The 25,681-nt window shown below is 44.1% G+C and overlaps 1 protein-coding gene across 1 annotated transcript; it reads right to left on the reverse strand.

The window, feature by feature from the left end:
* Window positions 1-359: 359 nt before the first annotated feature.
* On the reverse strand, window positions 360-24,534 carry hdlbpb (high density lipoprotein binding protein b). The gene is made up of 28 exons (XM_071532017.1): window positions 24,476-24,534; window positions 23,202-23,281; window positions 21,846-21,947; window positions 21,425-21,576; window positions 20,800-21,015; window positions 18,394-18,600; window positions 17,694-17,909; window positions 15,767-15,973; window positions 15,196-15,303; window positions 14,594-14,698; window positions 13,001-13,079; window positions 12,144-12,283; window positions 11,930-12,034; window positions 11,684-11,797; window positions 11,482-11,568; window positions 11,217-11,348; window positions 9,689-9,907; window positions 8,947-9,168; window positions 8,146-8,364; window positions 7,399-7,540; window positions 6,588-6,715; window positions 6,229-6,333; window positions 5,880-6,014; window positions 5,286-5,429; window positions 4,517-4,696; window positions 3,848-3,964; window positions 3,094-3,252; window positions 360-2,740 (listed from the first exon to the last, which is right to left on the reverse strand). Exons 3-28 carry the CDS (start codon window positions 21,919-21,921, stop codon window positions 2,648-2,650), a joined length of 3,807 nt encoding a protein of 1,268 aa, XP_071388118.1. The 5' UTR covers window positions 21,922-21,947; window positions 23,202-23,281; window positions 24,476-24,534; the 3' UTR covers window positions 360-2,647.
* Between the last annotated feature and the right edge of the window lie 1,147 nt (window positions 24,535-25,681).

A 25,681-nucleotide genomic window follows, 5' to 3' on the forward strand; every position in this document is an offset into this window, starting at 1 on the left:
CTAAGAGAAGCTGTGATCCAGGTCATGGAAGATCTGTGGGGTTTGACAAAGGAAACTTGCAACGTCCAATCAAAATGTGAAAATATATGGGTTATTTATGGCCCAGTGCTGCTTTGTACAAGAATTAATTTGTATTGTTTTCTTTCATTTTCTGTATGTTGCGTTGTACAGGCTGTTACATAACATTAAATCATATCTTCCTGATTTATAAAAAATAAAAATAAACCAACAAAGACAGTATGCACATATGGACCATTTCACTGTGTGTGTTTGTTGGGGCGCAACAACAAAATGCTGTAAGAAAGACGCAGCCTGCTGGCACTCCTGGTTCCTTTTTTCAAATTTTATTTAGAGTAGGAAAAAATCCGGTCACTGGCATGTTATTGCAGTGTTGCATACTTACTCAATCACACCTTTTTCAAAATGCTGTAGACTAATTACTTCTTAAGGCCAATAGTGTGTTTTCTCATAGCTTTTACAGAAAATGGTGGCTGCTTCGGGCAGCTCTGCCCTGCCATTTAATAACAGACACACACTCACATAAGTAACTTCAATATGCAGCGCTCGTCTCACCTCGGCCAGGATGGTGATCCTGTGATACAGAGGGTCAAGAGTTCAAAGGTCAACACACAGGACATGAGCGTCCAACAACTAAAAGTAGTGGACAAATGACTAATTTGCTCTCCCCCAAACAAAAATAATGAAGCCATAATTATAGCTAAGTTCACTGGCCTACAATTGACAAACAGCAATCTACTGTATCATCTTGTTGGGTTGCATAGTCTGTTTTGTTTACTAGTCTGTCTTCAGCTGTAAACAACAAATCTACAGACAGTTCTGCACCAGCCTCCACTTCTAACTGGGACCCTGAGTTTTGTTGGTGTACGTTGATTTTTTTTAGAGCCGTTTACTACGATGGTCCCGAGTCCTTCCTGTCCCGCTTCATTTAAGACGACAGGCACATGGAAGCTTTCATTAAGCAGATTGAATTCTGGGCCAACAGTGTGGGTTAATAGGACACATGTCATCTTGACAGCTGATTCTCACAACTGGAGAAAAGGAATGTTAAAGGGGCAATAAAAAGATAAAAAGTTTGTGCTACAAAATAAGACAAAATACATGTGAAGCACTCGTACGCTAACAAGTGAAATTCCATAGGCATCTCTAAACCTCAAAAACCAAAGTGCTATTGATTTTAGTGATTTTTTTTGGGAGGGGGGGTAAATTTGGAGCAGCGTAGTGTGTATGTAGACAGAAATTAGGAAATTTTATGAAGCGATTAGCTGAAAAGGGAGAAAACCTCAAAAGGAAGGAAGAAAAATGACAACAGCTCTGAGAAGAGAAGAGAGACAAACTGACAGACACGACGATGTAAAAGTTTGGTTGAGCTTCATTCAAATATACATCTTACTTGCACACACACACACTCTCACACACACACATACAGTCTTCCAAATATGCCAGAAACCAACAAAAACAAAACCCACACAATTTAAAAAAATAGCGAAAAGTTCTTTGTACACTTAAACGTAACAACTGGTAACATGTCCCCCAACCCTGACATACATTATACACTCCAAAACAAGGTTGTAAGCATCAAGCTACAGTGAGTGCTTTATAAAAACGCAAGATCACAGTAGTCCAAATAAAATGGCTCATCAACGAATAAATAAATAGTAGTGACAAAACAACCTTCAGTACAAACAATCAGCAGGACTTTCACATCTTTTGACTCGTCATAAATAAGAAAAGAAAACCTAGGTCAAATCAACTACAATAGCTATTTTGCTCCCAGCTCAATAATAAATATACGAGGAAAACTACAAACACTTGTGGGTGAAAGACCTCTCCTGAACCCACTATCACACACACACACACACACACACACACACATATATACACACCCCATTGCCTCACCTGCTGCATCACACATTAGTTACGTGTTTGGAAAGGTGAGCCAACAAGAAACCTCCTTGTAAAAACCACAGGAAAAGAACCTTAAAAGATGTCGTCGTTTAGAAACTCTTCTTGCACAGTAAAACACAGACTCCGCCTTTTTTTTTTTTTTTTCTCTTAAGCTTAAAAATCCAAGACTTGGGCTTATGGTAAATTCTAGACTTGGATGCTCTTGTTTCAGATCTCTGAGGATATTTCGCTGGTACTCTCTGATTCCACTTCCTTGATTCGGTTGACTCTGAAGAGCTGGAACAGTTCTGATGGATTGCGGGAGCGTTTGTTTTTTGGGTGGGGGGGGTTTAGCAGGGAGGGGTGGGGGCAGCATGGGTCTAAACAGAGTCTTTGAAATGTTTCAGCGAGACCAGCGGAGAGGTGGCGCGACTGTGAGGCAGAGTGGGGCGGCGGCAAAACTATGAAGAGAGCACTCGACATTTGAAGGAACAATCTTTTTCTCTGACGGAAAGGGGGCGGAGGTATTGAGGAGAAAGACAGAGATGGGAGAAGGGGGAAGGGGTAGCTCTCCCAGAATTCATTGTGGCTGGTTGAGGGAGGGGGGGAGGGGGGGTTACAGAGAGAGAGACCGACAGAGGGAGAGAGAAGGGGAGGAAAGAAGGCGAGCAGCAATTTGTTTAGAGATTTGTCTCTCGTCTACTTCATAGGGTTTTTTTTTGTTTCCTCCAGGTGAGCTGCTTCAGAACTTCTTGGGGCCCCAGGCGGAGGTCTGCTTGGGAGCCACGCCCGTCCCGAACGTGGGGAAATCCTCAGCGCTGCTCATGTCAGGAGCCTGGGACAAAGAGTTTGATATGCTCGTCATAATAACTCGGATGCAAGGCGTGATTTAAATGATGCACGAGCGATAGCAATCTACACTGAATGTACAAAATATTAGAGACTTCTTCCTGATATTGAGCTGCAGCCCCTTCTGCACAATTCGCATCTCAATTGTCTCAAAGTTAAAAAATCCCTCTGTAACTCATCTGCTTCTCTTTATCTACATCTCCTCCTAGGTGATTGGTATAGATTTAATAAGGGAAATCTATAAGAGATAATTTACCTGGATTCACCTCAGTGTACTTCATGAAAAGTGTCCCTAATGTTTTGCATATTCAGTGTAGAGGGGTGTAAGGTGTCAGCTACCTTGTTGCCCGGTGCGTTCCATGGGGCGTCCCGCACCACAAAGCCCTTAGCCGGACCCGCGCTGCTGTCGTCCGCTCCTCCTCCTCCTCCCCCTCCTCCGTAGCGAGACGGAGGCTTCATGTAGGCCGCCATGGTCTCCGTCTCCGTCACACTGAGCATCTGGGAGAGAAAAAGGAGAAAGAGAGCTCTTGCACTTTAAATACATTTGACACAGCCAACTACATAAAATGTGTAGTCAGTATTTTTCCATACTTTTCCTGACATTATGTGCAATTCCCAAACACTGATCCGTTGTGTCTGTCTACATTCATTTCAGTTAATTTTGAATAAGAGCTGTCCGCTGTCTGGACAGGGCTGATGACGCGTCCGTCTGTCAGATTTCCATCCATTTTGACGGACAGAAAGTTCAACCCAGTTGAACTTTTTCTGGATGGACGGATCACATTTCTATGTTTGTTTTGGAAAAAATAGCAGCGAACACAGAGACAATGGTACGACCAAAACAAAGATAAAACGTAGAAAGCCGGTATAATGTTGGGATGACTGGAGGTTAATTTAATTTGTATTCTAAGCCTTCCTGTTCTTCTGCCTCTCCCACCATGGTGACGTTCCAAAACAGCCCAACAGACAGAAATCTACCCGTCAAGGTTTTGATATGGTGATTGATCTGTCTAACGCTCTCCGATGCTGAGTAAAGAGAACATCCATAGCTGCTCTGCTGAACAGAAGCTGCTCTCCATCAGTGTGAACTCACATATTCCTCCTCCAGGTTGAGCAGGTGGTCGATGGCGTTGTCGACGGTTTCTGGCAGACCGGTCACCGTCACTTTGTCCGGTTCATCAGAGCCTGGCTGAGGGAACCGGATATCCACCTGACCAGGAGAACAAGAGGAGAACACAACAGTTACAACAGAATGGATTAGAAAAGAACAGAACACAGTAGAAAAGACACAGTAGAAAAGATTAGAATAGAAGAGTACAACAAATTAGAATAGAACAATAACAGTTTAGAACAGAAGAGAGTAGAACAGATTATAACAGAACAAAATAGAATAGAACAAAATAAAATCAAACAATAGTATAGAACAGAATACAACAAAAAAAAATAGAAAAGAACAGAGTAGAAGAGAATAAAACAGAATAAAAAAGCAGAAGAGAAGAAAATAGAATAGACAAAAAGAACAGAAGAACAAAACAAAACAGAATAGACTATTATATAACAGAACAGATTAAAACAGAATAAAGTAGTATTGAACAGAACAGTGCAGAGCAGAAAACAATAGAAGAGAACAAAACACAAAAGCAGGAATTCAGTATCTCCTCTGTCTTCAGTAAAAAAAAAATATATATATGAATGAAACTATGAACCAGTGTGTAAGTAGACGTGTTATTGAAGAGCAAAACCCCAAAACAAGCGTTCCGACCTTGAACTCCTCCATCAGCTTGCGGATGGCTTTGCCGCGGGCGCCGATGATGCGAGCGTGGGTGCGGGGGTCCAGGTGCACGTCCTGGCTCACCATCTCCTGCAGCTCGGACACCAGCTGCTGGATGGCCTGCCGCGCCTCCTCCACGTTACGCTCGTACCCCGAGATCACGATCACATCCTGGGGGAGGAGGGAGGAGGGAGGAGGGACACGGTTACAGAGGAAGGGGAAAAACGCAGGACAGAAATGGGTGCAGGTGAAAGACGGAGAGAGAAACCAGAGGGTAAGAAAGGAGGAAAGGATGTGGAGGGGATAAAGGAGAAATGTAGAAAAAGGGCAGCGGCAAGGTGAACAGCAGAGAAAGAGGAAGAGAGAGAAGTGTGGAAGTGTAGAGGGTGAATGATCGATAAAAAACTGAAAAACAACCATCTGTTGCAATTTCCAGATTTACAAATAGATGTTTTGTTTTAAATCAGAGGGGAGAGGAGTTTCTGACAGGCGCAAAATAATTTTCTGGGGTTCTACGCAATTCCTGGCCGGGGAAAACTTTCCATTATTTTCCAGCCAACTGAATCCTAACCATAGCCAACTCATTTTTCACCCCACAGTTTGTCAAAGGCTGAACAAAAATAAATCATGTCGAAAAACTTGTCACATGTATCTGAATTCATACTGCAGTCGCATTACACAGCAAATGAATCACCATATGGCTTGTTTGTCAACATCGTGCAACCCTCACACACCCTCACACACACACACACACACACACCTGCTGCTCGTCTCCTTTGTCGGGGAACTGGATGCTGACATCGTGGTCTTTCCTGATCTGAGAGATGACCGCTCCCTTGCGGCCGATGATCTTGGGATGGAACTTGGGATCTACAGACATGGTGGCCTTGAAGCTGCGCAGGGCCTGGCAAGGTTCAGTGATAATACATGAAACAATTTTACAAAAATCATTACAGTATACCCATTGTGCATTACTGATTGGTATTGGATGTACTGTATGTAAAACGATAGGCAGGGGTTAGTAAAATACAGTTTCTGTGTTTGAAGAGGCAAATCAGGTAGTTTATTATGTTGTAGAATACAGTAGAATAAGCTTCAATTCCTTGATTACCAACATTACAAACAACCAATAGTACTGAGTGAATGGTCAGAGCCATAAAACTCAAACAATATTCTTATAACAGAATAATCATGTAAGGGAGACGTGCTAAGAAAAGAACGAAATAAAAACAGCTAAGAAGAGAGGTAGGAAGGATTTTTTGTTACTTTTTAGAGAGCAATAGAATGAGTAAAGGAGAAGAAATATGATGTGAACATAGTGTGTGTGTGTGTGTGTGTGTGTGTGTGTGTGTACCCTGTCCTCCTGTTCCGCTTGCAGTTCTTTGACCCTCTCCAACAGGCCCAGTTTGGCTCGCTCCACATTAGGCACCTGGCCCGTCACCCTGATCACGTCCCACTGCTGCTCTGGCTGGGGCACCCAGATGTTCACCTACACACACACACACAAATCTATTACAGATCCTTGATTTTTTTTGTTGTTGCCATTTTTAGAAAATCCCTCTTCCCTACACTCACAAATCAAAATATCTAAACTTAAACATTTTCTGTAATCAAGGCTGTACTCAAGGCCATTTCGATCTGCAGGACTAGCGTGTGATGTCCGCCACTCGGCCAGACGATGGCACCAGAGGGCCCCGACTGACCTCGTACTCCTCCATCATCTTCCTGATCCCGCTGCCCTTCTGGCCGATGATGTAGCGATGCAGCTCATAGGACACCTCGACGTCCTCCGTTATGGGCACCAACGCCTGGAGGAGGAGGAGGCGGGATCAAGCGAGACGGAAATCAGCAGAGGAGACGGGAGAGAAAACAAGCGAGAGGGGTAAATGAGAGAGGAGAAATAATTGAGGAGGAAGAAGAGCGAAGAGTGAAACGGGAGAAAGAAAAGCACATTAGCCCTAAATTACATTTGATGAAAGTGGATCCTGGGTTAAAATGGTCCAAATACAGATTGAATAAGAGACGCCGTCATGTCTCCCACTGAACTAAAATGGGTGCATACCAGCAGGGCGGCCTTGGCCAGTTCACACTTCTCTGCCCGCCCAGAGATGGTGATAATGTCGCACTTGCGGGGGACAAACTCCGCCTCTGGACTGACTTCACCATTCTCCTGCGGCGGAGCCTCCTGACCTGGGATTTTACCATGGAAAATGCATTAATAGCCATTCTTTGGTTTGTCTGTTTCCCCTAAAAAAAATCATTTTGGGTTGAATTCCAATTTAAGTTACAGAGTCTCTTTAATCATGTGATGAACGATACCTAGGGGTGGACACAGCTGATCCTGCCTAGTTTGTAAGATTTGAGTATGTCAAGAAAATCTTAGAGAAAAAAATAAATAAAAAAGGACTCCTCACCCTAGTCCACTGTATGTGTGTGAGATAGCCTAATTGAGGTTAAATCCTGCCAAAATTTTGTAGTGTTCATACTCACTGATCAGGGTGGGAGATTAACTCTAATCCACTGAATAGATTGGCCTTCACATTGGATTAAAAACCTATTTATCAACCTGTGAGCAGTGGTGATTAACCTGCTGAAGTGGCTGGTAGGACAGGTAAACATCATTAACTTTATATCCACAACTAAACCAGCATTTAGATTGCAGGTGTTACTTTCCTGCTTTGATCCTGATCCAACAATTCATTACAATAAATCTGTGTGGAAATATTGGCCATGGAATGGCACTATGTATATCAGAATTATGTAATTTGCCAGGACTAATTGTAGAGAAATTTGTCTTGGTGACACTGAAGCAGTAATATAAACACATGCAGGCACATATATCTTGTGTGTGTTGTGTGTTGTGTGTGTCTGACCTGCAGCGCTGTCGTCTCTCTCGGGGAACTTGACCTGCACCTCGTGCTCCCGGGTGATGTGCTGGATGCGGCAGCCTTTCGGCCCCATGATGGCCCGGTGGTAGCGCTGGGGGATCGCCACCTCCACACTCACCTGGGACTCCTGCAGGAGAGAGGAGAGAGGCGGGGAACATCGAACATCAAACACACTTCCTGGGCGGTGCAGGATTACCCAGTTCGCTCCAGATGCCAAACATCTCTCAAGTCGAGCACAGCATGAGACACGTGTGCTTCGCCTCACTCTGCACTCAAGTCACCAGATCAGTTAGCTACCAGGAGGCCCAGTGGTTACAGTGACCGTCCCGTAACAGAAAGGTCACAGGTTTGAACCCCACAACAACCAATTTGTTGAAGAGTCCTTGAAGACAATGGACCATTCCCGAAAACATGATTGACATAGTGATCTACCAATCCGTGCTTAGCATCCGTCTACTTTCTCTGACATTGTTGCTCTGATACGGAGAGTACGGGTTTTCTTGCAGCGGTTTGACTCACTTTGATTGGAGTCAGTTTGCTTTCAATTCAATCAATTTAAATGTAATTATAAACTGCAACTCATTTGCTAATGATAGGGCATTCACAAATTATTTCTTAATTGGTTGAAGGCGAGAAACTTTTGCAAGTTTTTCCCAATATTTGAGGGAGACATTCCCCTTCCTCCCCCACACACAAGCACACCTCCTCTCTTCTCCCCGCTGGACGTCTTACCAGGTCCTCGATGATCTCCTGGATGCGTCTCTTGGCCGCCTCCACGCAGTCCTTGGCTCCCTTCAGTGTGACCCGCTGGCTGTGGGCTCCCGTGCGAGGGAAGCTGACGGCCACGCCGCCGTACTCCTCGGCCAGCTCCCGCAGCACCTGGCCCCTCCGACACACGAAGTGGCGGTGGTGACGAACCTCCACCACCATGGTGTCCTCCACCACGTCGTCCTGGGGAGCGGAGCGAGGAGCGAGGCACGAGGCACGAGGAAAGGAGGAGAAAGATGGTATTTAGATAGAGAAAAGGGAAGTTAGAGAGACTGACATTGAAGGGTAAGAGAGGCTCCCATGCTAATAATGTACAAAGTTTCTCTCTTTTTTTGAGGTGAGATGTTTTGAGGTAGTTGGATATTTTTTGTATCTCGCTTCAATTTGCATTTCTTCTTTTTATGTTTTTTATCATTGTTTTCTGTGTTTGTATCACTTTGCTTCTGTGCTTAACACTGCAAATAAAATCAAATAAAATGAAGTTAAATTTTAAAAAAGTTCATCAAGCGAGAACCCCCATTCATCAAGCGACAACCCCCATTTAAAAATAAATAAATAAATGTACGTATGCATGCATTTCTGTGCATGTACCTATATACATATGTATGGACATATAATAAAGAAAGAATGAAATAAAGTAAGTAATCAAATGAATGGGGGGATGAACAAATGAACCACTAAAAAAATGAATGAAAGAATAAGAATATAAGTTAAGTGACTTCAAGACTGCCCAAAACAAACCACATATGGTATGGAGGTAGTTACCAGGTTCTTGACGAGGGTCTCCAGCTCCTTCTGGGCCAGGCGAACGGCTTCCTCTCTCCCTACGATGGTGATGAGCTCCTGCTCCGTGTCGTCCGGCGACGGGAAGATGATGCGGGCCCCCGTCCTGTCCCGCACGCGCCGGATGTTGGCCCCGCCGCGGCCGATCAGGAACTTATGGTACTCCGGCTTGGCCTGCAGCTCAGCCGTGAAGTTGTTGACTTGCTGAAAAAGGCAGGAGGGAGGGGAGGAGAGGAGGGGGAAAAGAGGGATGAAAGAACCTGAGGAAACTGAAGCGGTGTTTATCGACCTTCATCTTGTCCTCACTTTCAACTTGGAAAAATGTTTGGAACACAAAGCCACAGGGAGTAGCAATTTTTTTTCCTTCACTTCACTCATTTTCTCCTACTTCTCTCGTTTTACATTTGCATTTTTGGCTTTTAGCTGACGCTCTCATCCAGAGAAACTGTCAGGGGTTTAGCATCTTGCTCAAGGACGCCTCGACTCAAAGAACACTTCACAGGATTGAACCTCTGACCTTTTTTTATGGAACGATCTCTCTAACCACTCGGCCATCCCGCTGCCCTCTCCTTCCCTCTTATCCTCCCTCCACTGATTTACTTCTTACTCAGCCATTTGCCATCTCTCCTTGTCGTTCTCTTCCTCATCTTCTCTCCATTCATTCTTTAATCCATCCCTCCATCCCCAATGACCGTTCTCCACCCCTCTGCTCCCTCCCACCTACCTTCTCCTCAGCCAGCTGCAGCAGCTGCCTCTTGGCCCTCTCCACCTCGCCGACCGGCCCTCTGATGGTGACCTTGTCTGAGCCGGAGCCCTCGGAGGGGAAGTGGATGTGGACGCCGCCGCACTCCTCCATGATGGAGCGCACCAGGCAGCCTTTGGAGCCGATCAGAGAGTTGTGCAGCTTGGCAGGGATGGCGACCTCCGTCTCCTTAATGTTGGCCTGGAGAGTCAGAGAGATTATTTTACTGGCCAATCTAGACTAGACTAACTGGAATTTGTGTTTTTGCTAATTCCTCCTAGATACACACACGCACATCTCCTACACATGGATTTCTTTAATAAATGCATTTCTTCTTTATATGAAGGGAGAAGCTTTGCTGTGTAGGTACTGAGATACTGTGTTTTATGTTTGTTAGTTAGTTATGTTAGTTTTCTTGTTTGATGTATTCACTGGCTTATGCAAATATTTTCCTCATAGGGAATAGAGCTCATTGGTGTAGTATAAATCCTAATATCCAAAACAGAAGAATAACTTCAAATCTTACCTCCACTCACCAGAAAAGTATAATTTATGATAAGAAGTGTAAACCCTAGTCATGACTGAATTGTCACAGCACTAAGGCCCTGAATTTGCAATTTGATTAAGTGTCATTTTTGGTGATCCAGTATATTAATTAAAGCCTGTTGTAATCATGCATTCATCATATGTCACTCTGGATAAGACCATCAGCTAAATGCCTAATGCCTTGTTCACACAGGACGCGTAGCGGCCAAGTACGGCGATTTCGCACGAGAGTCGCAGTTGGGTTGTTCACACAGGAAGCGCATTTCTCCACGCCGGCCAGCAGCTCTCCTGGTCTACAGGAGGAGAAAACCCTGTGGAAACAGGCTGTAGGCTGCTTACATTGTGTTCCAACAGCCACCAAAGCTTCATCTGTTCACTGCTGTCCTTGTAGAAACAATGCTGACAGCTCACTGTACTTTTCCACATCAGGGATGAACTTTATATCTTCCATTAGGAAAGCCTAGGTGACCTAGATATCTCTCTCTCCCCCCCTCTCTCTCCCTATCTCTTTAAATAATGACATATAGGCCTAAATAAATTAAGTAGCCTATAAATAAACAAACCTAAACATGTATCCTTGTTTACTTTTGTGGTAATTCAATAACAGACGCAATTTTCAAAAGGCAAGTGATAATTCAAAACCAGATAGATCATCATCCTACAATGTATTGCATTTAAAACTTGCATCAGTGCAGATGGATTCATCAACAACAACAGTGAAGACCCTGGTAAGTTGATCATTTAATATTTGTGCTTCTGTGGTGATATAATGGAGATATGACCATGTATAGTGTTTTCTATGGTGTTTTCCTGTGAAAACTGGCGCTCCAGATCGCGAGCGGCGCTCCATTTTTGAGGGATCTTCATGTAAGGAAAACAGGAAAAATACGATTTTCAAATTCTCTCACCTCCCAGAAACCCCTCAAGCAGTAATATATAACAGAACAGCCTGAGGTTCTCTCACCAGTTCTCTCTGGATAGCCAGGATTCGCTCTCTGGCTGCCTCACAGTTGCTCTTCTTGCCTGTGATGACGATCATCTCCGAGTTACTGTTCTCTGTCGGCAGGTCTATCTTAGTGTTGGTCTCTTCTCGGATCTGGTGACATGCACAATCTCTGTTATTATGTGCCTATAATATACTGCCATGTTTCTTCTGGTGGTTCTTGTAACTGGTCATTTTCAAGTTTTAAGAAAAACACTTCAAACTTCAAAAGATTTCAAACCCTCACCTTTTTGATGTTGGCGCCACCCTTGCCAATGATGTTTTTGTGAAACTGCTTGAAGATTGGAACGGAGAGTGAGAAGCTATTTTCTATCTGCAAAAGAAATGAAAAAGTTGCAGTGGAGTCAACAAAAAATAATGTGAGAGGAGGGTGAATGTGTGAGAGAGAGAGAAAATGAGAGGGAGAGAGAGGGAGCGGTGGGTCATACCAGGTCGGCAATGATTTTCTGGAGGAACTTGGCACATTTCTCAACCTCGTTCTTTGGCCCTCTCAGCTGGACTATATCGCTCTTCTGAGCCGGGTCGGGGAAATTGATAATGACCTGGAAGACAACGAGATAACACTCGTCAAATTAAATTAGAAATGAATCAGAAAACAATTCAGTTCATAATGAAGATGAAGCACGATAAACTCCATTAAGGGGAGCTGCAGTTAGGAGATAAAGAACATTCACCTCTGGGAACTTGTCTCGAACTTCCTTGATCTTTTCTCCCTTCTGGCCGATGATTGTCCGATGATACTTCTGCTCCACTATCAGATCTTTGGTGCGCTCATTTTCCTGGAAATGGGGGAAAAAGCATGCATGTTGTTCAAATCAGCATCTGTGTTTGATCATAGGCCACTTTGGAGTCATGAGAGAGATTTGGGCTATCAAATGCCACTCTCACCATTCTCTGGACCATCTCGATGAGCTCTCTGCGTGCCAGCTGGACTCCCTTCGGGTCCCCCTCGATCCGGACCAGACCGCTCCGCTCCGAGTCCTGGGGGATTCGCACCGACACCTTGTACTGCTCCTTGATCCGATTGACTGGAGCGAGGGTGAGAGAGAGGGAGGGAGGGAAAGAGGGTATGACAGAGAAAGGTGAAGAAATGAAGAGTGGATGGCACTTTCATAGATACAGAGTTTTTCCCTTCTAAAGCACTGCCACATACTGTGCTATGTTGATCATCTTTTATGTTTTTTGCATGCCAGAGCAATGGGACCAAAGTAAAAATCTTGCTATCATCCCTGTCAGACTGTCTGAGATGCAGCCTGTTCTGTTGACAGACTGTGTGACGAGGCTTCATCCTACATCCGTCCATGGTCGTCCTTCCAAGTTGAATTGCGTGTCATCATTGCCTGCCAAGTTGTTATTAGTCACTCAGCAGGACAGTCATAACCACGTCATAACAACACAACACAACAATTATGCCACAAACTTTTGTAGACCCAAGACCCAAGCCCACCGACCATTGTACAACTAAACAATTTTCCCAAGATGGGACAAGATACAAAGCCTGAAACAGTAAACTTGTAATAAAATAAATGGCCAAAATCGCACAGGCTATGAGGGGGCTATAGAGCAAAGCATGTAGATTGATCTGTGTCGCATTTGTTGGATGCTTTTATCCAAAGCACCTTACACTGCCATGAGTGCACATATTTTAAGCATGGCTGGTCCCCGCGGCGCTCGAACTCTTCACCCTGGCAGTGTCGGTGCCCTAGTTTTTCCCACTGAGACAAACAGGACTGCAGTCTACTCACTGTTGGCTCCGTTCTTTCCTATGAGGTGTCTGTGGAAGCGCTGGTCTATGATGACTTCAGTGTAGTCCATTCTCACCAGCTGGAGACAGAGAGAGAGAGAGAGGGAGAGAGAGAAAGGGAGAGAGAGAAAGTGAGGGAGAGAGAGAGAGAGAGAGAGAGAAAGAGAGAGAGACTTTAGCCGGCTAACCTGCACTGGGAACAAACTACAGTCCTGTAATTGGCACCTCAGGCTGCAAAGGAGAGTCGACTGATTCGAACTGTAAGGCAAGAGAGAGGCAGAGAGAGGTAGAGAGGTGGAGAGAGGTAGAGAGAGGTGAAGAGAGGTAGAGAGAGGTAGAGAGAGGTAGAGAGAGAGGTGGAGAGAGGTAGAGAGGCAGAGAGGTAGAAAGAGAGGTGGAGAGAGGCAGAGAGAGGCAGAGAGAGGCAGAGAGAAGTAGAGAGGGAGAGAGAGGTAAAGAGAGGTGGGAGTGGTAGAGGGAGGTAGAGAGAGGCAAATAGAGGTGGAGAGAGGTAGACGTAGAGAGGTAGAGAGAGGTAGAGAGGCTTAGAGAGAGGTAGAGAGAGGTAGAGAGAGAAGTAAAGAGAAGTAGAAAGAGGTAGAGAGATTTTCCAATGGTGCGCCTACATGGGCTGCATTTATAGAGCAGCAGCATGCATGCAGCTAGATTTTTAACACTATCACACTCAGCGTGTGAATTTATGCATGCTGCCCAGAGCCACAGTGGTTAAGCCCCGCCCCTCTACCTCTGGAACCATATGTACCACTAAGACTGAATCCTGTCAAAACCACATCTCTTCTGTCTCCCTCCCTCTCTATCCCTCTCAGCTTTCCTAAAGTCTCAATAAAGACAGATTGAAAAGGAGTGAACTTCCAACTTAACATTGAAAAGGGAACATGTTACCAATACACAGTGTCAATGTAATAACTTCTCATTAATGTAATAACAATTTGTAATGTAATAATCCTGTTAATGTAATAAATTCCCCATTAACAGTTACTTACCACTATTGTCCTGTCAGTGTAATGATTATTACATTATTGGGTTATATTACATTAATAGAAAAGTAGATTTTTGAAATGTAACCATTTGTAATTATCACCAAACTAAGACCTCTTCTATACTTATTCATCCCTTTTTCAGATGTAGCACCATAGTTGATAACCAAATTTGTGAATGGGTGACAGTTGTGAATGAGCTATTACATTATTGAAAAATGAATATTTCAGCCTTCTCGATAATGTAATAAAACCCAATAATGTAATAACTATTACGTTAACAGGAAAAGGTTATTACATTAATGGTTGGCAAATGATATGACATTCATGGGAAATTTATTACGTTAACAGGATTATTGCAGTATTACCTGCCACTTCCTATGTTAATGGTTTACTACATTAACAGAAACTTATTACATTAACAGTTAGAACAGAGAAACTACACTGAAACCTGGCTCAGAGGTTAGAAGACAGAGGGTGGATGAGAGTAGGTTCATAGATGATTTGTTGAAATAGGCCCATGAATTCAGCTGTCTGTGTGTGTGTGTGTGTGTGTGTGTGTGTGTGTGTGTGTGTGTGTGTGTGTGTGTACTGACCAGGTCCTTGATGATGTCCTGTATCTGGGCCTGAGCCTGCTCCACCTCTTCCGTTGGCCCTTCCAGACTGATGCGCTCCTCACCGTCTGTAAACTCTATGTGAACCTACACACACACGCACATTAATGAGGGTCAAACCAGTCAAAGGGTCATCTCTCCTGCCCCGCCCCATACTGATTCTATGCAATGTGTCACAGTACAGAGAAAGCATGACAGCCCGTCTTACAAGTTTCCAGCCTCTTGTCGCTTTCCCCCTTTCCATCTGACCTACATCTTCTTCATCTTCCAGTCCCCACATCTCTCCCTTTGTTCTCCACTTTGCTTCTTCACCTCCTACATGATGTCTTCACACACTTCTCGCTCCTTCCTTCCCACTACCCTCTCTTTTATTGGTCCTATTTCACAGAGACACAAGATCCCACATGCTGCTACTGTAATAGAGCACTCAACATTGTTCTCTGTCATACTGCAAGAGCGGTATGTGGGATTCGCTTTGTGTTTTATCTGTCGTCTCCGTCTCACTTTGTCTGTAGTCATATTTCTCCATCTCTGTCTCTCTCACTCCACTTGCTTCCTTCCCTCTCTCTCCCTCCCTTTCTTACTCTTGGTAGCTGCTGTGTGATTCGTCCGATGTTCTGTCCCTTCTTGCCGATGATGAAGCGGTGTAGCCAGGCGGGAGCCGTCACCTCCACCACCATCACACTCTTAGCCTGCACAGGGAAAGGGAAAGGGTCACAAGTTACAACCAAGCAGCCAAAACCACAGGTGAATTTTCAGGCAAATAAGGAAGTGTCGGCAGCCGGCAATTCTTCTAACGTCTGCTAGAGGCCGGCTCCAAAAAGACTCCAAACCCAGCCCAACTCCATGTAAGTCAATGGGACCACAACCCAACTTCTCACTCAAAATATACAGTCAAATTTTTTCCACAACAGGCTATGGTCTCAGTAACTAATTTCACTTCTTCTAATGTGTCTCCTTCTGGCAATTTTCAAAATAATTGTGTCATTAACGGGATATAACAGTTATAAAATGGGGTTGCTTTCCTAGTGATTGACAGGTCGCCTGTCCATTGATTGACAGGTCGCTGATTACGGGCCAAACCCCCTCCCCCTCTCACACTCACACACACTTCCTCAGTCCCACTCTCTCCACACACTCCCCTCTGCTCCTCACCTTGGCGTACACCTGTGTGAGCGCGGGTCCCAGCTTGTCGGGCTCCCCCCTGAGGATGATGGTCTCGGAGCTGGAGTCCAGCGGGGGCATCTCCACAGAAACCCCCGTGGCCTCCAGGATCTCCTGCAGGGTGTTGCCCTTCGGACCCACGATGTACTTGTGCTGGGACTTCTTCACCTCCACAGAGATGGTGGTGGTCTTCCTCTTCTGCGGGGAAGAAAGGGAGGAGAGAGGGAATGAGAAAGAGAGTTGGAGAGAAATAGGAGAGAATGAGGAGTGAGAGATGGATGGGAGCACAACAGGAGACAGAAGGAGCCAAGGAAGACGTCAGCGGGGAAACAGGGAGGATAGGAGGAGAGATAGGGGTGATGAGAATAGAGAGGAAAGGAGGATTGAGAGTGACAGAACGACAGGAGGAAATGAGAGGGGGGGGGGGGGGCAAAAGGTGAGCGCAAAGAGAGAGAAAAGTGATTGAAAATGATTGAAAGCAAGAGCTCGACAGAGCAGGAAAAAGGAGAGATAGGGAGAGAGAAGAAAAAGGCGAGAAAGAGTATATTTGTTTTTGCCTCTCATACATATGCACCAAATGACATTAGCATTCTCATCCTGTTGTTCTCCAGTGAAATCCAATTTTCCCCTCACATTATCTCCTGCCCGCCTATCACCGGTACCCATCTGGTACACACAACCTTCCTCTCCATGTTCCATCCATCCGTCCATCAATCTTTCACTTGTTTCTTTCACCTTTGATTATCACACTTGTGCAGAGAATGGGCATTCGTGTGTGGCATAAAATAAAACGATTCTACCGTTGAAAACAAAAATAAAGCCTCCTCCATTCAAACAAAACACACTCATCATTTGTCATCACACCTATAACTACACATAACATTTTTCACATAGAAGAGCTTTGAGACCCTGGTGGCAGGATGGCCAAAACGGTTAAAGAAACCGTCCTGTAACAAGAGGACCACAGGTTTGATCCCTGCAAATCACGTCTGCTCTGTCAGAGTGTCCTGAAGCTGAACTCCAACTAGTTTGCTCACTGCAAGTCATTCTGGGTAACAGCGTTACCTGAGTGCCTAAAATGTAAATGTAAATCTGGCAGAGATCAAAAGTTGGAATAAATAAATGAATAAATGATGAAAGGAATGAATAAATAAACAAACAAATCGGGAGGGAGGTAAGAAAACAAACAAGCAAGACTTTGTGAATCACTTCATAAAGCTCACTTTTACAGACTTGCCTTTATGTAAGGGTCTTGTATTAATTGCCCTTGACCCTCTTTTCATGTTTTACTTTTGTTGCTTGCTTTGCTTTCATGTTTCTTGCTTTTACTGTTGATTCTATCAAGTTTTTTTATGTACTCCTTCTCCTTTGTACAGCGTTTTGAATTGCTTTGTCTTTGAAAAGTTCAATACATAAAGATTGTTATGATCATCAATCAAATGCAAATAAAAGTAGAAAGAAATAGCAACAACAAAAAGAAAATGACAATAAAGGACTACAAATTAAAAAATCATAATGTTAGCACTTAAAAGCAACTTTATACTAAGGAGTATATAGTTGTGTCTTAAAAGAAGTTAGAGAGTTGGCTTCTTGTATTTCATCAGGTAAGTTGTTCCAAAGTTTAGGAGGCCTGACTGCAAATGTTCAATCACCTTTTGACTTTAGTCTAGACTTGGGAACCTTCAGAAGAGATTTGTCTGTGGCTCTAAGAATTTGCTTTTGTTCATAGGGAGAAAAAAACTCTTATATAAGCTGGGGCTAACCCATCAATTGCTATAAAAGTAATCAATAAAACAGATTCTAAACTCAACTGGAAGCCAATGTAATTTGGCTAGAACTGGGGTTATCTGATCTCTCCTTTCAGTTCTGTTCCAAATGAACGCTCTCGAAACAATTCTTCTTAAACAGACGGACGAACCTTGTCGTCGTAGATGGCTCGGATGCGGCTGAGCGCCAGGGCGACGGCTTCCTTCTCCCCGGTGATGACGATCTCGTCCTTGGGCAGGCTGGGCGGCGGGATGCTGATGCGGGCGCCCGTCTCCTGGCTCAGCTCCTGCACCAGCCGGTTGTGGGCTCCGGCGATGAAGGGGTGGAAGGCCTTCTCCAGGGACAGACGCTCCACCGCACGCTTGTCCTGGTGGGTGGGCACGCAGGAGGAGGTGGGAGGGTGGGAGGGGAGGCGGGTGTCAGAAAACAGGGAAGTTAGTCAAACAATGGGATATGTGAACATAGGTTTTCCAAGATAAAGAGGACTGCCAGAACATGCAAATTAAACAAGAAGGCCTCTGGTGAGACAATAAAGTGAGAGTATGAAAAAAGACGAGGAAATCAATGTAATTTTCCATCAGTGAGGTTAAACAGGACTTATAAAACAAATAGTTCTGGTCTTCAACTCTGATTGGCTGATTCAAAGCCATTGTAAAATACCAGATAAATGCACACCTGTGACAGTTATGCGGTCACAGGTGTGCATTTTCAGTTAGCTCATTGAATATTCCAGAGGTGTCTGGACTTAACCACTCGACTGTCTCTGGTCCCAGGCCTGCAATTATTTTGAATCCCACCACTATCCTCACAGTACACGGTCAGTTCTGCCTGCTCTCTGCCCCCGGGCTGACCTGTTCAGCGGAGATGAGCAGGATCTCGTGGCGAGCCTTCTCAATGCCCTCCTTGGTGCCGGTGATGCGGATATTGGCGCTGGGGTCGTCGGGGCGCGGGATGGCGATCTTAGTGGCCGTCTTCAGCTCCAGCTCCTGCAGCTTCTCGCCGTTCTTACCGATGACAAAACGATGGTGCTCCTTGGGGATGGCTACCGTAGCCGAGGCCTGGGGAAGCAGGGATGGAGGGAGAGAGAGACAGGAGAGAGAGACAGGAGAGAGTTTACAGGGAGAAAGTGAGTCAAACTGCATTCTACCACTAGTGAAAGTGCATTAACAAACTGGTTATAAACCAGTCAACAGATTGGGGCATATAATATGGACTGAACTGATGTGACTATCATAATATAAATCTCTCACAGATGTAAAAGTTCAGACAAATACACATAAGTCTACTCTACAATGTTATTAGAATATGAGTTTTCTAGTTTCTGGCATTAGGAAAATTCATATTGTTCACCAGGAATAGTAACTGGACTGTCCTTGGCAATAACAATAACATGTGAGTTCTCACATGAAGTGCTATTCCTTTTCTCCAGGCAAACAAAACAAAAAAGCATTCAACCTTGCAAAGATGAGAAAGTGTTTTTCTGCACTACTGTATCAATAACTGCAACTCAGCTAAACAGGTGGACCTCAGTGCACCAACTGAAGTGAAAATCAGCATGTTTGTTGCTGAAGCCCAGAAAGGCCACCCTTGGGAGCTGACGGTCATTGTTCAGCTCAAATTTTACACCTAAACCAGCCTGCCTGCATAGCTAGTATTTTTCTAGCTGCAGCTAATATTAACTAGGCTTGGGTATCTAGAGACCAACTTATCACTTAGAATGAACCACTTTCATCACTTTGCAGGGACGGCACAAAGGCACACACCAATGAAAGCAACAGCTCATCAGAGGAAAATCTGTCTTGTTTGTTCACAAATTAATGTAATGATGTGATTCTTCATTCATCCTCATAGGGAAATCCTCTCTTCGCTCACTCCCCTCCACACAGAGGTCAGAGGTCAGGGGTCAGGGTCAGCTACAGAAGAGCAGTGCCCAGTGACAAGTTGCATGAAAAAGGTGTCAAACTTTAGTTTGTCCCTTTAGGCAATAATTCCCTGAGGCCGGGGATTTCTTTAGGAGTGGTTCATGAAGCCCCTAAAATGATCTCCTCAGCTTAGGGCTTGTATTTAGCATTTTACAGTATTTTCAGCTGTAACACTGCTGTTGAGTCCCTCGTTACCGTGGCAACGGCTCACTGTGTGTCGTGCGCGATCCCCAGAGGCTCAACAGAGACCGCTAGTATTTTGCAACATCTATAAAACTCACAACTTCCCTTCAAATTTCATCAAAGTGTACATTTCTGTGACATCAAACCATGTCAAACATATAGGTTACCTATTTAATCCATTCATACCCATTTCATTCATTTTTGTGTACTAGAAACAGACTGGCTGCAAGCTAGCTAATGGGAAAATGCACTGAACAAGCTTTTAGCTTGCTGAATTTCAGTCTGGCCAACAAGAATGCTGGAAGCATATTTGGTTATCTAGCTAGATAGCCTGAAGCCTCCTACATATAAAACATCACACCCTTTGACTATAATATGAATTTATTTGAAATAATGACAATATAAAAATACTTAAGAGACCATGGGAGGCCCCTAACATTTAAGGAAAGGAAATGCCCTTAAGGGGCTTTGTGCAACCCATCAGCAATAATAGAATGATGACTTACAGTTATTTCCTTATCTGCAGATTTATCTAAGGATATTCCCTGAGTGGGGAGATAAGTGGGTTTTGTCCAACTCACTTGAGTTTAAGGTGAACCTTAAAGAGAGCTTGAGGTATAAAACTTAACTAAGAGTTTTTGTGCAACTGGGCACAGGACCACAATCCATAAAAATACCAATAATTCAATACCAGCGCACACTGAGCATGCAACAATATATCATCACACAGTATACTGACATCCAGAAACCAAGTTGAGACAAAGTCACTCATGGTCATGATCTCATATGACTGAGTACAACTGGGCAACAAAACTCACAAGGTAACACCACAGATTCACAGCCAAAGTAACAAAGCCTATCCTTTCTAACCCTAACCCTTCATATTTAATAACCAGCACATCATTGGTCATTTCATTTTCATTTCAACTTCATTTCTTATATTGTAACAACATGTATTGTGAATCCATGATCAATTTTGTTTTTTGCTTGTATAACCTTTATTTAACCACATAGACCTATTAAGAATAAAAACACCTGTTTCAAGAGACCTAGTCAAGAAAGCAATGTATCATATTGAAAAAGAGTAATCCTACATCCCCACAGTTTCTACATTTTACAAGCCATGAGCACCAACAACCGCACTGGACTTACCTGTGTCTGCAAGCGAGCCACGATCTCTTTGCGAGCCTTCATGACCGAGTCCAGTTTGCCGGTGACCATGATCGACAGGCCCTGGTCCTTGGCCAGTGACAGTTCGATGTGGGCTCCCGTCCGCTGCATGATGTCCAAGCACACTTTGGCCTCCTCGCCCTCCCCAAACTGGCTGTTGTCTTTGTAGCGGCGCTCCTCCAGCGGCACATGGAACACCTAGGGAGGGGGGTTGGGAGGGGAGCGGTTCAAATTTCAGACAGTGTGTCTCATTTGCTTATTTTCCCAGAGACGGTGCATTTTATTGATCAACTCTTCTGCAGCCAAAAAGGCCGGTTTCAAAATTCAGTCTCAATCTAAAGGATATCCAAAGAGCAGAAGACAGGACGACGGGAACTGTTTTACTTTTCATAGTTTTATTTACAGTATCCATGCAAATAAATCTTCTTGCATATAGGATAGTAGTTCTGACAAAACAGTCAATGTCAGTCATGTCAACACAGAGAGTGTGTGTTGACATATTTTCTTCTATCCAGTATATGTGTCTGCAGTCATTCATACTATTTGTATGTGTATGCTTATGTGTGTGTGTGTGTGTGTGTGTGTGTGTGGCCAGTGGCTGTCTGACCTGGGTAATGACCGAGGCTTTGATGGGCCTGATCTTACTGCCCCATGCTGAAGCCGGCTCCCCAGCCTTCTCCCCCGGAGCGCCCTTCTCCGGCAGCGGAGGGAAGGCCTCCAGGTAGGTGGGGATGTAGGCCTCATCCTCCGGGACACAGCCTAGACCAGACAGACAGGGAGGCGGGTTGTAAGGATGGACAGAGGAAGAAAGTGGATGGAGAGGCGGATGGAGGAGGGTTAAACATATGGCGGGAAAGTGACAATAAGTATGTAGAGAGAAGACATCATTAACTCCTGCAATTCAATGTAGAAATCAGCCTTGCCACAGTCTAAAAGAGTTTACGCGATCTGTCACGCTCTTCACCTTATGTACTAATAGACAAATAAAAACAACTAGGGGAGGTTAGTAGAAGACAGCCAGGCGTTACCTGTAATCTCCTGGTCCTTGAGGCCGCTGCGATGCTCTGCAAAGCTCTCCGGGGTCAACACTGCCACTGAGCTCATTGTTCAAGACTTATTCCGCTATTCCACTGAGAGAGAGAGAGAGAGAGAGAGAGAGAGAGAGGTGGGGGAAAGGGTGGGGTGCAAAAAAACAAGACCCTATAATCTCTGAGGGGAAAAAGAAGCTATCTGCCTGGAATTTCATATTCATAAAGTTGGGCAGCACATAACGTAAATGGGCAATCTAGCTTCAAAAATCACAAGGAAAACACCCCATTTCAAAAGATGTGTCTTTACATTGTTCTGCGTCCCTAGACTGCGCTCGGTGCTGTGGTATACTCTCTAGGATTGCTTGCCACAAGCCCCAGAAGAGCGGTGCTGCCTCTGTGGCATTGCTACACTTCGCTGATGCTGCGCTCTGCACCTGAGATGCTCCAATTAACACTTTACAAGCCTCTGACAAACACACAGCTACGAAGCCTCATGGGACCGGGTTATCATAAGTCAGACACAATGAGCTATCCTGGATTAAAAAACAACTGGCACTGACATTCCTTATGGTACCAAATTACCGGATCTTGTCAGCTTACATCAAAAGAGTTGGCCAACCCAGTATTCCCTGTGTATTTAAAAGGGGAAATAAAGCCAAAAACACAATCTACATCAAGGCTTGGCTCTACTGATGAAGAGACAAATCCCTGAAGTGATCCACTGACTGTGAATGAGAGACCAACTTTGTGGACACGGTGACAGTGCCACGATTTTGGGGGTATTTTGCATTTTATACCTAATAACTGCTGCCACTGCAATGAAATAAATCTCAATTGGGTGAAAAAAAAAAGTATAAAAAAGCTTAAGGAGCTTATAAAATCAGTGTCCAATTAACTGGTAATGGAGCACATCCAGGTTTTGTCTCTTGATGGCAAACAGCTTAGAGACTTGGTTCTCGGGTTTCTACCTTTGGGATAAAGTCATGTTGCAAAATAATGAGTGAGCTGTCTAAGATTAAGTGCACATTCATTTTTATGTGCTTTAATATATTTGACAGCCAAGCTGCTTTTCCCTGACTCCTAAAAAGGCATGCACATACATCTCTGCTTCTGATTGAGTACAACAGTGAATTTCCTTTACATATGTCTGAAATGTGTCCCAGTAGCATTGTTTTTTCCAAACATGTTGCTGTGTGCTCTTTGCATGTGTGTTTTCACATGCAAATCATGTAAGATCCACCCCTGCTGGTAAAGATACCACATAAACCTCTCTAAAAGCCTAGGGAAAAGAGGAACAGCTGAGGCAAATGTTGCTTTGTCTAACTGTATTGTGCAAGGTGAGCCCAGCCTTACCTGCAAAAGGTCAGTTGCCAGAGAGTCCGTCCAGTTGGTGGCTACCGTAGGCGCTTCAGTGTGAGTCTGTGTTTCAGCTCCTGGATGCACAAGGGAAAAGACAGACGTGTTTTCTCGAAGACTGAAAGAGAATACTGTAAAAACATATAGCTGTATAGCACGGAGGTTGGGTTAATACTGTTAACACCCACGCTGCACTGCACCTTATACAGCCTCTGATTCATTCTCCTCCTTTCCCTTCCCCTCCCTCCTCTGCTCTCTTCCCCTTCTCAATATCTCTCCACCAGTCTTTCCTCATTTATTACTTTCTCTCTCTCTGCAAATGCTCACTCATTAAGCTAGCGCAGATAGGCTGTAAACTGCTGGACCACTGCACACACAAACAGGTGTGGGCACACACACCCATATGCAAGCACATATACTTGCACAACAAAACCTAGATGCCTCTCTCATGCATCCCCTCTATGAGCAAGTTGAGCCCCTGGTGTCCTGCAGTGGGTTCACAGGGGATAAAACAGTAAGTAGCTGCAAGCCTGACACGGTGGATCATCACCTGCTACCACAGCTAACGTTAACCCGCTAACCTGCACTGAGGACCTGGAGAACTAATAATTGGCACCCCGGCTGCACAGGGGAGCCAGTAGACTAAACTGGGAGGCACAAGAGAGAGCGAGCGAGAGAGAGCTAGTTAAATATTACTTGATGACAGCACGCAGCGATATTTTCTTTTTTTTATGAAAACTGATTTCGTGATAGCTTGCTGGACCAGGTGCATGCTAGTTGTAACCCGCCATGGCTAATGAAGAAAATTAGGCAAATAACAGCGAAGTTAATCCAACCGCGCACGGTGCTAACGACTTTGCTAACGTTAGATGCATCTCTACCTGCAAGCTAACGGTACCGTTAGTGCCACAATAATGCTAGCGTGAAGACTGCATGGTGCTCCCGCTAGCAAAAATAGCGAACATCAGCTGTCGTTAACAGGCGAGGAGTTTCAAATATTTATTGGTTAGCTTGGGTTGCTAAGCTAACAGACATCACTGTGGTCCGTCCTCAGTCGGTGATGATTACGCGCAAGGACTTTCTGATAATCGGCTAAAAAACAAGCCAGACAGATAGCCCAGGCTCGCTAGCTACAAGGAGCTAACCTTGCTAACCCTTGCTTGTTCTCTTTATTGCAAGCTGCTTTCCTCTCCCCGATAAATATTCCGAAGGCACGCACGATGTTCACATTGAGATAGAAAGCGCAGATAATACAAATGCAGATATCCTACCTTACAGATTGAAAATATACCAGAGGTTGTGTGTTTGACAGGTGATGGTGTAAACACAGATGTGATTGGTCTAGGAGCATTTCCTCTGCCGCGGAGCGATACCGCATGCACTGTGACTCACTGAGTAAGGAAATGCCGCAGTATCTTTGCGCATCAGAAGCATCCAAGTTAAATAGGTCCGTGTCTGGTTGATGTCTGTTCAGTTTATATGTTCCTCACACATTTTCTCTGATGCATCTTCCAAAGACTCGTGTGTCGTGTCGTGTCCTGACTGAAAACTGAAAAGTGACTGAATGTCTCACTGAATCCACTGCATCCACCCGCAGCTCTCGCAACTTTTTACGTCCATCAAACTGGCCGGGTCTACTTCTCATTCATAATGGCCTATTATGCTCTGCAGGAATCAGCTGTTGCCATGCTATACCAGAACCACGGCTTTTATATTACTTTTCTTTAAGTTATGCTTTCTATATATTAATTTGCAGAACGAATACAACTTCAGGTCATAGTTCAGAGACACAAAATAAAGATGTTTTGGACTTCACTGGCTGAAATTAAAAGGAAACAAAAATATAGCTTCTTAAAAATGTCCCTGAAGGACAATTCAGTTCATTCAGTTGATAAACACTTAGTCTATTCCAAACCAAGGCGCTAGGTGGAAGTAGAAAACTAAAATATATAGTGCTTAGGGGAGGGACACATGGAGACCAGCCCCTCCTCCTGTGCACCTGTTATGGCATGTAGTACCACCCATGATGTAAAAAAAATAAAAAAATAAATAAAATAATAATAATAATATATATATATATATATATATATATATATATATATATATATATGTATTATGTATTAACATAATTTCCAATGACTTATCGTATAATTTCTCGAATAATACAATTACTTATATTTCTTATTCACAGAGTGATATAACATTATTTTTCTTCTTTGCACTGTTTTACAAGTCAACTGTAACAGTGTATTGTTGAAAAAGGTAGGCTGCGTCAAAGTCTCTCACAATAAGTGTTGGACTCTTTACTCGTTACAAAAAGTGTCGTTACTCATTTCAACAGTAATACTATCACTTTATGGGAGCAGTATTTCATGCTATGTTCATTTTAGTTTTTTCTATTTTTTCTGTTACACCACCAAAACTTGCGATTGCATCCCCCTGGTACCTTAAAAATCACGTATCTCTCCTGCACCAAA

Source organism: Centroberyx affinis, unplaced genomic scaffold (assembly GCF_046629955.1).
Source record: "Centroberyx affinis isolate AG114_WGS23_722 - 3 ecotype Tasmania unplaced genomic scaffold, CSIRO-AGI_Caff_v1 ptg002154l_1, whole genome shotgun sequence".
Taxonomy (NCBI): domain Eukaryota; kingdom Metazoa; phylum Chordata; class Actinopteri; order Beryciformes; family Berycidae; genus Centroberyx; species Centroberyx affinis.

Bases quoted from the DNA above. Each gene is read 5' to 3' on its own strand.
- hdlbpb (XM_071532017.1), bottom strand. From the start codon at position 21,921: ATGAGCTCAGTGGCAGTGTTGACCCCGGAGAGCTTTGCAGAGCATCGC. The intron at 12,035-12,143 runs GTGAGAGTGGCA...CCCCATTTCCAG, and splicing joins TCGAGATGGTCCAGAGAATG to GAAAATGAGCGCACCAAAGA. The intron at 6,716-7,398 runs GTCAGACACACA...GTAAAATCCCAG, and splicing joins GAGAGACGACAGCGCTGCAG to GTCAGGAGGCTCCGCCGCAG.